The sequence below is a fragment of the Neomonachus schauinslandi genome, chromosome 11 (genome assembly GCF_002201575.2).
Source record: "Neomonachus schauinslandi chromosome 11, ASM220157v2, whole genome shotgun sequence".
Taxonomy (NCBI): Eukaryota; Metazoa; Chordata; class Mammalia; order Carnivora; family Phocidae; genus Neomonachus; species Neomonachus schauinslandi.
The window spans coordinates 31,219,889-31,232,887 of record NC_058413.1 but is presented as its reverse complement, the minus strand read 5'-3'; the positions used below and the strand labels follow the sequence as shown (position 1 = coordinate 31,232,887).

Below are 12,999 nucleotides of genomic sequence, written 5' to 3'. Positions count from 1 at the left end.
GGGCACTGACACACCTCTCCCCTCCAGGCAACTGAGAATCCACATGTAACTTATGACTTCCCAAAAGTTTTGCTAATAACCTACTGTTGACTTCAAACCTTACTGATTATATGAACAGTTAATACAGATTTTGTATATTACATATATTATATACTATATTCTTACAATAAATGAAGCTAGAGAAAAGGAAATGTTATGAAGAGAATCATAAGAAAGAGAAAATACACTTGCAGTACTGTACTGTATTTATTTTATTATGTTCAGCTAGCCACTGTATAGTGTACTGTATTTATTAAAAAAATCCGCATATAAGAGGACCTGTTCATCTCAAACCCATGTTGTTCAAGGGTCAACTATTCTTTGGTGTTATATGAGAAATAAAAGATAAGATCTTATCTATTGGAGGAGATAAAATATAAATGTATTAAGCAGAATACAGAGTTTAAATTTGCAAGATTTTTAAAAGAAAAGCTCATTTAGAGTGACTGGGTGGCTCAGTCAGTTAAGCGTTGGACTCTTGATTTTGGCTCAGGTCATAATCTCAGGGTTGTGAGACTGAACCCCATGTTGGGCTCCATGCTGGGTGTAGAGCCTGCTTAAGATTCTCTTTCTCCCTCTGTCCCTCCCCTTGAGCTCTTGCTCTCTCTAAAAAACAAACAAAAAAAAAACCCCAACCCTCTTGCCCAAAAACAACTACAAAAAGAAAAGCTCATTCAATTATTTCAAAGGAAAACAAAATAATATTGAAGATATATTCTGATTATTTTAATTCTGCCCTTCATTATTTTTCTTCTTTCTTGAACACAACAGAAAATAAATAAATGGCTAAACCACACTTATTATTACAATAAGGAAAAAGAAATTTATAAACATACCTGATGTAAAGTCAATCCCTGAACGACTACCCCTTTTTGGGCATCTTCCCGAACAGCTAGTGGCCCTGAATTTACTAAGAGGTCACGAATCTGTTCATTATATACCTTAAGGAAAAACAAAACAAAAACCAAAAAAAACCCTGCTTTAGCACTGATGTTGAAATAATAGTGACATCACACATGTTGCTGACTTAAAATTATATTAGAATTACATCTTAAAGGTAAGCAGCAACTCATTTGCATTCATCTCACCCCTTCTATCTCAGGCTGCCATTAATTTTCTATCATCTGAAAAAACAGAAGAGTTTTCAGTTTGCAACTGAAATTTAAGGGTGGAATCATTACACTCTCTCTCCATAATTCCTAACTTGATGATTACGGTGAAACAGAAATAAGATAGCTTGAATTGCCTTCTCCTATTTTCTGGAAGTATATGGGACACATGGTCTTGGGAAATTCTAGTAAGTTATATGGAGGTGGCATGGTTCTTACTGAAGATGTTTATTATTTCATGATGTCCAAATAGTCAAAACTTTTTAAATTTTTGAGCTTAAGAGTTAAAACCCATACTCAAGGATCGACAGTATTTATTTCATTTCTCCTTTATTTACATTAAATTTAATATGCAATTCTTAATAATAAGTCCCATAATAGGTCCCCTTTACCCCCTCTTTAGGAACTAAGGCCCTAGGAGGTTAAGTGATTTGTTCATGGTCACAAAAGTAATAGCAGTGTAGGGATGGGAGTCCAGATATCCTCATTCTACTGCATGGCACTGAAGATACATCTGTATTTTAGGTCTTTGGCAATTTTTTTCCCCCAGTAATTTCTGTAAGCAATTCCTTTTTTAGTAATTTTTTAGCAATTTTTTAAATAATTTCTATAAACAATGTATAGAAATAGTACTATTGATCTGTTTTTACAAATTTATTAAAGGTACTTAATTTTCTACTTGCCAACCAAATGATCACAACTGGTAAGATTTAAAAAAACATACAGACTTAGGCTTTAAGAATTATTTGGTATAAGTTATTTCCATGTTCTAATAAATAGTCTGTAGTGATACTTCATTGCTGGTAAGATTTTCTACAATGAATGATAACCACTTTTAAATGTAATAAAACTCTTAAAAGTAGTAAAATATGAAGATGTAATTTTTTGGTTCTTATTTTTCTGATAAGCAGTAGTCACTTTTCAAATGCTTCCCCTTACCCATTTCAATCATACAAAATACAAAATTAGAACAACCAATCTCAAGCCAGTCTACACATCAGAATCACCTGGTAGCTTTTAAAAAACATAGATGCCTCGGCCACAATCAGGACCTATTAAATTAAAATATTCAAGGGTTGAGGCCTAGGCATGTCTGTTTTTAAAACCTCCATAAGCCAACTATGGTGCACAGCCTGAGTGGAAAGCCATTAGATCAGACATTGCCTTACCATTAATAAAACAAAGGCGGATTAAAAGAAAGAAAAAACAATTAAAAACATTATAAAAATAACCAAATTTCAAAATTCGCCCATTTATAAAAGGGTCTAAGGAAGAAATAAATAATATTGCTATGTTCTTTACCCAATTAAGTTCAAAGCAATTTTTTTCAGTACTTAAGTATAGAAAAGGAGTTTTATTTCTCTTTTATTTCCAAGTTCTGTAGACAAGAAAATTTTTATCAACATACATATCTTAACCAATTTTTGAAATGTGAAGAACCTTTCTCAGTAGGAACCAAACTACCAGTTGTCCACAAGAGAGCTGTGACTACCAGAAATTTTTTCTCTGATACCACAAATGAATAGGCAGTAAAATCATGGATTTGTTTCTTTACTGGTATCTGAAACACTACCTGAATGAAAAGTTAGTGTGTCTATATCCTAGTTATGATTTGTTGAATGTCACCTATTACTAAGGGGGCAGAAGACCTCAAAGAATGAGGACATAAGAGACAGCATGAAGGAGCCTTGATTGGCCAAATCTAGCATAATATGAGCATACAAATAAATAATTTCGGAAAAGGATTATAAGCTATTAAATAATACTAAGAATCTATGAATCCACACTGATATAATAAAGGAAAAGTTCTTCCATATAGTAGAAAGCCAATGAATAAATGTAGACAAAATGATGGAATTTAAATATCACTATTATCTACCATCGTAATAATAATTGATTTAGGCATGAATCATCAGTGGATGTCAATAGTAAAAGATGAAAATTTGAGGAATAAGAGGATAAAGGGTAAAGTAGTATCTTTATAGTGCAGAAATTCTGCCAAGACCAACATAATGAAATGGATCAAAGTTAACAAACCCAGTAATGGGACTAACTAACCATACCAGCCTCTTGCTATGCTACTATAAGAACTCAACATTACTTCCATGGTGTTTCTGCCAGTGCATAACCTGAATCTAATCATTGACTAACCCAAATTAGGGGCTTTATGACAGTGACATAAAACAAAGAAAAAAATCCAGATTGAGACTAAAGAGATATAACAACTGAATGCAATTTATGATCTTAGATTTTCTTTTTCAATAAAGGGCATCATCAGAATAATTGGCAAAATCTTATTAAGATTTATAGATTAGGTACTGGTGTTCAATCATTGTTAATTTCCTGATTTTGATAACTATTCAGTGGTTATTTAAGAAAATGTCCTGTTTTTACAAGTCTGTAACTTAAACAGTTCAGAAAAAGAAATAGATACACACACATACAGAGGGAGAAAGCAAAGATAGTAAAATGTTAACATATGGGGGATCTGGATAAAGGGTATCTGGAAGTTCGTTGTGCTAATCTTGCTAATCAGAAATTAGGCCAAAATAAAATACTCCGCAGAAAAAGAGTAAGATGCGTAACAAATACTTAAGACCAGGAATTTTAATGATTTTATATATTCATAAGAAAATTCTATATGACAGAATAGTTTGAATGGGCCATGGTACTTCTTAAAGATTTCTAAAGGGGAGGGGGGAAAGATGGTGGAGGAGTAGGGGACCCTATTTCAACTGGTTCCCGGAATTGACCTGGATATCTACCAGACCACTCTGAGCACCCACGAAACCAGCCTGAGATGTAAGAAGATCTGGATCTCTACAAACAGAATATCGCAGGAGGTTGGTTTTGAGGTACGAAGTGGAGAGCCGTGATTCTGCGGGCAGATATCGGAGGATAAACAGCAGCGGAGGGTGCCTGGACGTGGGGATCCTACACCGAGGGTGAGTGACAGCCTCGCGCGCTGGGGATGGGCACAGACTCGCAGACCGGTAGCGTCGGGAAAGGACTTTAGGGCAGCCCCTGGGGTGGAAAACCAGTGCGGCGGGGTCGCGCGCACGCGAACCGCAGACCCCCGGACAGAAACCCGGACCGACGGTCGCGCGCATGAGAACTGCAGCCTCCGAGACAGAAACCCGGTGTGCCGGGGTCGCGCCGGTGAACTGCAACCCCCCGGGGTGGAAACCCCGAGTGGCGGAGTCGTGAGCGCGCCAACTGGGAGCGGCTGTCAGTTTTAGAAGCACAAAGGGCAGAGACGTGCCCCAACCTGGAGGCAGGACTGGGAGCACTGTGGAGGGGCGCACAACCCAGGACGCTGCAGTTTATAGCAGCACAGACAGAAACCGAGACAGTGTGGCCTGGAGAGCTCACTGAAGAACACACTGAGGTCTCTCTGCTCTGAGGCAGAGGGTTGGAAACGGTCTCTTCTGCTCTGACTCGCGGAAGAGACGCGGAAAGCCGCCAGGGAAAGGCGCCAGAGAACAAAAGCCCCAAAGACTGATTCCCACTGAGCCCATCCCCCGCCACAGGGGCACAGGGCAACTCCGTCCAAACAGGGTTGCCTGAGTAACAGCGTGGCAGGCCCCTCCCGCAGAAGACAGGCTGGGAAAACAAGAGGCCAGCAACCCTAAGGTCCCAAGAAAACAGGTGCATCTTGCTTGGGTTCTGGTCAATAATTTGGACTCTATACATTCCCTCAAACACCCATCAACAGAATGACTAGGAGGAGGAGCCCCCAAAACAGAAAAGACTCAGAGATTATGACTTATGCTGCAGATTTACAAATGGATGCAGATATAACCAAGATGTCAGAGATGAAATTCAGGCTAGCAATTGTGAAGACAATGGCTAGAATGGAGAAATCAATTAATGGCAACATAGAGTCTCTAAGGGCAGAAATGAAACGTGAATTGGCAGAACTTAAAAATGCTATCAATGAGATCCAATCCAATCTAGATAATCTAACAGCTAGGGTAACTGAGACAGAAGAGAGAATAAGCGACCTGGAAGACAATGTAATAGATAAAAAGGGAAAAGAGGAGGCCAGGGAAAAACAACTCAGAATCCATGAATATAGAAATCAGAGAAATAAGTGACACCATGAGGCGTTCCAATGTCAGAATAATTGGAATCCCGGAGGGAGTGGAGAGAGAGAGAGGACTAGAAGATGTATTTGAGCAAATTGTAGCTGAGAACTTCCCTAATCTGGGGAATGAAACAAACATTCGAGTCCTAGAAGCAGAGAGGACCCCTCCTAAGATCAAGGAAAACAGGCCAACACCCCGGCATGTAATAGTAAAACTTGCAAATCTTAGAACCAAGGAAACCATCTTAAGGGCAGTTAGGGGGAAGAGATTCCTTAGGTACAGAGGGAGGAACATCAGAATAACGTCAGACCTATCCACAGAGATCTGGCAAGCCAGAAAGGCCTGGCAAGACATATTCAGGGTACTAAATGAGAAGAACATGCAGCCAAGAATACTTTATCCGACAAGGCTTTCGTTTAGAATGGATGGAGAGATGTAGAGCTTCCACGACCGGCAGAAATTGAAAGAATATGTGACCACTAAGCCAGCCCTGCAAGAAATATTAAGGGGGGTTCTATAAAAGGAGAAAGACCCCAAGAGTGATCTACAACAGAAATTTACAGGGACAATCTATAAAAACAACGTCTTCACAGGCAACATGATGACAATTAATTCATATCTTTCAATAACCACTCTCAAAGTGAATGGCCTAAACGCTCCCATAAAACGGCACAGGGTTGCAGATTGGATAAAAAGACAGGACCCATCCATATGCTGTCTATAAGAGACTCATTTTGAACCTATAGATACATCCAGACTGAAAGTGAAGGGATGGAGATCTATCTTCCATGCCAGCGGACCTCAAAAGAAAGCTGGGGTAGCAATTCTTATATCAGACAAATTAGATTTTAAACTCAAGTCTGTAATAAGAGACACAGAAGGACACTATATCATTCTTAAAGGGTCTATCCAACAAGAAGATCTAACAACTGTAAATATCTATGCCCCCAGCATGGGAGCAGCCATATACATAAGCCAACTGTTAACCAAAATAAAGAGTCATATTGATAACAATACATTAATTGTAGGAGACCTCAATACTCCACTCTCAGCAATGGACAGATCATCTAAGCAGAAAATCAAAAAGGAAACAAGAGCTTTGAATGATACATTGGACCAGATGGACCTCATAGATATTTACAGAACATTCCACCCTAAAACAACAGAATACTCATTCTTCTCGAGCGCACATGGAACTTTCTCCAGAATAGACCATATACTGGGTCACAAATCAGGTCTCAACCGATACCAAAAGATTGAGATTATTCCCTGCATATTCTCAGACCACAGTGCTCTAAAACTGGAACTCAATCACAAGAAAAAATTTGGCAGAAATTCAAACACTTGGAAGCTAAAGACCACTCTGCTCAAGAATGTTTGGGTCCACCAAGAAATCAAAGAAGAACTTAAACAATTCATGGAAATCAATGAGAACGAAAACATATCGGTCCAAAACCTATGGGATACTGCAAAAGCGGTCCTAAGGGGGAAATAGATAGCCATCCAAGCCTCACTCAAAAAAATAGAAAAATCCCGAATTCACCAACTAACTCTACACCTTAAAGAACTAGAGAAAAAGCAACAAACGACGCCTAAGCCACGCATTAGAAGAGAAATAATTAAAATTAGAGCAGAAATCAATGAATTAGAAACCAGAAACACAGTAGATCAGATCAATGAAACTAGAAGCTGGTTCTTTGAAAGAATTAATAAGATTGATAAACCACTGGCCAGACTTATCCAAAAGAAAAGAGAAAGGACACAAATTAATAAAATTATGAATGAAAGGGGAGAGATCATGACTAACACCAAGGAAATAGAAACAATTATTAGAAATTATTATCAACTATATGCCAATAAACTGAGCAATCTGGATGAAATGGAGGCCTTCCTGGAAACCTATAAGTTGCCAAGACCGAAACAGGAAGAAATTGACAACCTGAATAGGCCAATAACCAGTAACGAGATTGAAGCAGTGATCAAAAACCTTCCAAAAAACAAGAGTCCAGGGCCTGATGGATTCCCTGGGGAATTCTACCAAACATTCAAAGAAGAAATAATACCTATTCTACTGAAGCTGTTTCAAAAAAGAGAAACAGAAGGAAAACTTCCAAACTCATTCTATGAGGCCAGCATTACCTTAATCCCCAAACCAGGCAAAGACCCCATCAAAAAGGAGAATTTCAGACCGATATCCCTAGTGAATATGGATTCCAAAATCCTCAACAAAATCCTAGCTAATAGGATCCAACAATACATTAAAAGGATCATCCACCACGACCAAGTGGGATTTATCCCCGGGATGCAAGGGTGGTTCAACATTCGCAAATCAATCAATGTGATAGAACACATTAATAAGAGGAGGGAGAAGAACCATATGGTCCTCTCAATTGATGCAGAAAAAGCATTTGACAAAATATAACATCCTTTCCTGATTAAAACTCTCCAGAGTATAGAGATAGAAGGAACATTCCTCAAGTTCATAAAATCCATCTATGAAAAACCCACAGCGAATATCATCCTCAATGGGGAAAAGCTGAGAGCCTTTCCCTTAAGATCAGGAACACGTCAAGGGTGCCCACTCTCACCACTGTTGTTCAACATAGTACTAGAAGTCCTAGCAACAGCAATCGGACAACAAAAAGAAATAAAAGGTATTCAAATTGGCAAAGAAGAAGTCAAACTCTCTCTTTTCGCAGACGACATGATACTTTATGTGGAAAACCCAAAAGACTCCACCCCCAAATTACTAGAACTCATCCAGCAATTCAGCAATGTGGCAGGATACAAAATCAATGCACAGAAATCAGTTGCTTTCTTATACACTAACAACGCAACTCTAGAAAGAGAAATTAAAGAAACGATTCCATTTACAATAGCACCAAAAACCATAAGATACCTCGGAATAAACCTAACCAAAGAGGTAAAGGATCTATACTCTAGGAACTACAAAACACTCATGAAAGAAATTGAAGAAGACACAAAAAGATGGAAAAATATTCCATGCTCATGGATCGGAAGAATAAACATGGTTAAAATGTCTATGCTACCCAGAGCAATCTATACCTTCAATGCCATCCCGATCAAAATTCCAATGACATTTTTCAAAGTGCTGGAACAAACAATCCTAAAATTTGTATGGAATCAGAAAAGACCCCGAATCGCCAAGGAGATGTTGAAAAAGAAAAACAAAGCTGGGGGCATCACGCTGCCCGATTTCAAAGCTGTGATCACCAAGACAGCATGGTACTGGCACAAAAACAGACATACAGACCAATGGAACAGAATAGAGAGCCCAGATATGGACCCTCAACTCTATGGTCAAATAATCTTTGACAGAGCAGGAAAAAACATGCAATGGAAAAAAGACAGTCTCTTCAATAAATGGTACTGGGAAAATTGGACAGCCACATGCAGAAGAATGAAACTTGACCATTCTCTAACACCATTCACAAAGATAAACTCAAAGTGGATGAAAGACCTCAGTGTGAGACAGGAATCCATCAAAATCCTAGAGGAGAACATAGGCAGTAACCTCTTTGACATCGGCCACAGCAACTTCTTTCAAGATACATCTCCAAAAGCTAGTGAAACAAAAGCAAAAATGAACTTTTGGGACTTCATCAAGATAAAAAGCTTCTGCACAGCAAAGGAAACAGTCAACAAAACAAAGAGGCAACCCACAGAATGGGAGAAGATATTTGCAAATGACACTACAGATAAAGGGCTGGTATCCAAGATCTATAAAGAACTTCTCAAACTCAACACCCAAAAAACAAATAATCAAGTCAAAAAGTGGGCAGAAAAGATGAACAGACACTTCTCTGAAGAAGACATACAAATGGCTAACAGACACATGAAAAAATGTTCATCATCATTAGCCATCAGGGAAATCCAAATCAAAACCACAGAGATACCACCTTACACCAGTCAGAATGGCAAAAATGGACAGGGAAAGAAACAACAAATGTTGGAGAGGTTGTGGAGAAAGGGGAACCCTCTTACACTGTTGGTGGGAATGCAAGTTGGTACAGCCACTTTGGAAAACAGTGTGGAGGTTCCTCAAAAATTTAAAATTAGAGCTACCCTATGACCCAGCAATTGCACTCCTGGGTATTTACCCCAAAGACACAGATGTAGTAGTGAAAAGAAGGGCCATATGCACCCCAATGTTCATAGCAGCAATGTCCGCAATAGCAAAACTGTGGAAAGAGCCGAGATGCCCTTCAACAGATGAATGGATAAAGAAGATGTGGTCCATATATACAATGGAATATTACTCAGCCATCATAAAAGATGAATACCAACTTTTGCATCAACATGGATGGGACTGGAGGAGATTATGCTAAGTGAAACAAGTCAAACAGAGAAAGTCAATTATCATATGGTTTCACTTATTTGTGGAACATAAGGAATAGGATGGAGGACATTAGGAGAAGGAAGGGAAAAATGGGCGGGGGGAATTGGAATGTGAGATGAACCATGAGACTATGGACTCTGAGAAACAAACAGGGTTTTAGAGGGGAGGAGGGAGGGGGGATTGGTTAGCCCGGTGATGGGTATTAAGGAGGGCACGTACTGCATGGAGCACTGGGTGTTATACGAAAACAATGGATCGTGGATCACTACATCAAAAACTAATGATGTAATGTATGGTGACTAACATAACATAATAAAATTAAAGAAAAAAAAAAGATTTCTAAATACTATTGACTAAACTAAAGAATGATTCTGTCAACTTACCTCCAGATAAGAAACTGCAGTACTACATACTTTCTCTTCTTTAATCTCATCCATGGATTTATAAAGGTCTAACATTGTTAGATACATTACTCCAGGTTCAGCAGCTGATCCTAGCATCGTGTGGGTCTTCCCAGCTCCAGTGGCACCATATGCAAGTACTGAGTTTTTATAAAAAGGGATCAAAGCTCTTTATTATGACATACAACATTACTATATCCACTGTCTAGTGGATAGTTCAATCTGGATATTCTGAACATAACTTTAAACCCAACAGGTCCAAAATTAACTTACAGTCTTATCCTTAATACCTGGGAATTTTAGCACAAATCCACTCTTCTCCTATATTCTGTATTCTGGTTAATGGTACCATCCTCCTGTCATCTGCTCCCTTTCTTCCATAGCAATCTTACATGTTTTAATTAATCAGTTATCAGTCTCCCTATCTAGTCTCAATATTCTTTAATCCATCCCTTAGAATTTTTTAGTTTTTTTTTTTTTTTTTTTTTTTTTATGAAAACAAAATCCAGGGGCGCCTGGGTGGCTCAGTTGGTTAATCGACTGCCTTTGGCTCAGGTCATGATCCTGGAGTCCCTGGATCGAGTCCCGCATCGGGCTCCCTGCTTGGCAGGGAGGCTGCTTCTCCCTCTGACCCTCCCCCCCTCTCATGTGCTCTCTCTCTCTCTCTCATTCTGTCTAAAATAAATAAATAAAATCTTTAAAAAAAAACAAAAAACAAAATCTGAATATGTTAAATCTTCCTAATTGCTCAACAGTCCTACATGAGAAAGTTCAAATTCCTCGCCTTGGAATATTACTAGACACTGTCTCCAGCCTATTTCTTCCTTGCTGTGGTCTAGGTATACTAGATTGTGTGAAGTTCTCTGCATGTGCTGCTTCTTGTCTACTCCCCTGCCTTTCCACTGAAGAGTTCCTCTATTTAATCCAGCTGGAATATTTACACCTGTTCACATTCAGCATAAATGTCACTTTTCCATGTCTTCCCTGTCACAGCTACTCCCTCATTTGAGCCCTCAGTATATGCTACACGTCCTTTTATTCTAGTATGTATCACACTGTATTTCCAACTGTGAGCTCCTCCAAGGCTGAGGCTGTGTATCCTTCATAACTAGCAAATCACCTGGCACAAAGCAGATATTCACTACAAGTTTGCTGAAAGAATGAATTCCAATGGCAGTCTTTTAGAAATTCCTCTCTAAAATTTGTGTTTTAGGCAAATTATTTTGTTTCCATGATTCTCTCCAGTATAACATAAAAGTGATGTGTTCTTCAAACACAAAACGAAACAAAAAGGTACTCTGAATTACATATGGCAAATACCTGACATAATATAAAATCATCATCATTACTGGTAAAAATATTTTTATAAGTTAAAAAGTTAAATTTCTCTGCTAAGCCAAATATTAACAAACTACTAAGATATTTTTCAGTAGAATCAATTAAACTGACATGTTTTATTCTGTTCTATTTTATGTAAGCTAGCAGTACATCAAAAAGTCTTAAGAAAGCTGGATAATAATATAAAATAAAGCCAAGAAGAAAACAAAGATTCAGTATTAGTTTGGTAGAGATTTTTTCATTTGGAGTCAAGAAAAATTTAAATCTCTGGAGACAGTACGGAGTTTCATGAATGGAGAAAAGAATATACACTTAAAAATGAGAATGATAGCAGTTCTAATCAATAAACCACATTCTATTCTTATTTGACCAAGAGGGTAAGTCTTCTGTAATAAAACTGAATGAGTCAGTGAAAGACAGTGAAACATGTTACAGTTTTAGGGTATCTTAAAGAAAATGTCGTAAATGGTGGTAATTACAAAAATAAGATATAAATAATGGTGTTAAGTGCCTTCTAAGTATTGAATTAACTGGCCTTTAGATCTCCTTCTAGGAAATAAACATGGCCATTTTGAAAGGCAAATTACTATAGATCTATCCAGAGTACTAGAGATGCTTTCTGGGCTGAAGATATGCTAAAATAGAACATGATACTCAATTAACATGGGCTTTTAACATTTTTTTTCAAGGTACAATAAAGAGAAATGGTTCTGTAAAGAAACTTGCCAAGTGTTCAGAAATGTCCAATTCTTCCCCAGGGATAGATAGTTGTATAGGTAAGCAGCGGGAATATTAATGAATACAACTTGTGAGAAATCTGGCATCAACTGTAAGACCCATGTGGTTTAATAACATAGGAAATTGAAAAGATGACTATCTATAGGGACTATAGTAAGACTTTGGAAGAGAAAGTTCCACAAATTATATGTTTTGTATGATGCCTAAATTTCAAAGAAAGTCTACATTTACAGTGAAATTCTACTGAATTTAATAATTTTTAGCAAACAAGCACCTTAAAATTGATTCTGTTTAGAATGGGCCAAGTAGATGTCCATTCTAAAGTAAAACTGAAATCAGATGGAAAAATTAAACTCTAACTGAAACAATTACCTGTGCAATTATATCCGTTCAAAAAACTACGAAGAATTGGCTTAGTAGTATGTTCAAAAACTTCCAATTGAGTTGAAGTTTCATCAAAAACTGCATCAAATACAAATTTGAGATCCTTATTTTGTCTCTTTGTAATATCTCGATTTGCAGTTTTCTTTCCATGGAAAAAACTAATTTCTTCTTGTTTGGGATCAAAAACTAGGATATGCTTATCCACAACGTGGACCACTTTATGGAATCCAGCTGCCTTTTCTTTTGTGTTTTCCGGACGCACACGAACAACTACTTTCATATGGTGACACAGGTCTTCCTCAGTAACAGACATTGTTGATTATCTTGCTTCCCCTGTTTAAATGAATGCCTGAATATTCCTCTGTAATTAAAAAAGAAAATACAGTATGAATATTAGTTCTATTGTATACAATATGACTGACACATAGTATTCATTACAAAAAGGTGTTAATTCTATTCCACTTACCTGGTAAATGTTATTGGAAATATATTTAAACACACACACACACACACACACACACACACACACACACACACACACA

At 37.8% G+C, this 12,999-nt stretch overlaps 1 protein-coding gene across 1 annotated transcript in view; it reads right to left on the bottom strand.

The window, feature by feature from the left end:
• Positions 1–12,770, bottom strand: part of KIF18A (kinesin family member 18A) — a 79,403-nt gene extending 66,633 nt beyond the window's left edge. The window contains exons 1-3 of the mRNA XM_021685882.1: positions 12,446–12,770; positions 9,980–10,137; positions 876–980 (exon numbers count right to left, since the gene is read on the bottom strand). Coding sequence (XP_021541557.1) covers positions 876–980; positions 9,980–10,137; positions 12,446–12,770 — 588 coding nt within the window. The remainder of the gene's footprint in view (positions 1–875; positions 981–9,979; positions 10,138–12,445) is intronic.
• Positions 12,771–12,999: the final 229 nt, after the last annotated feature.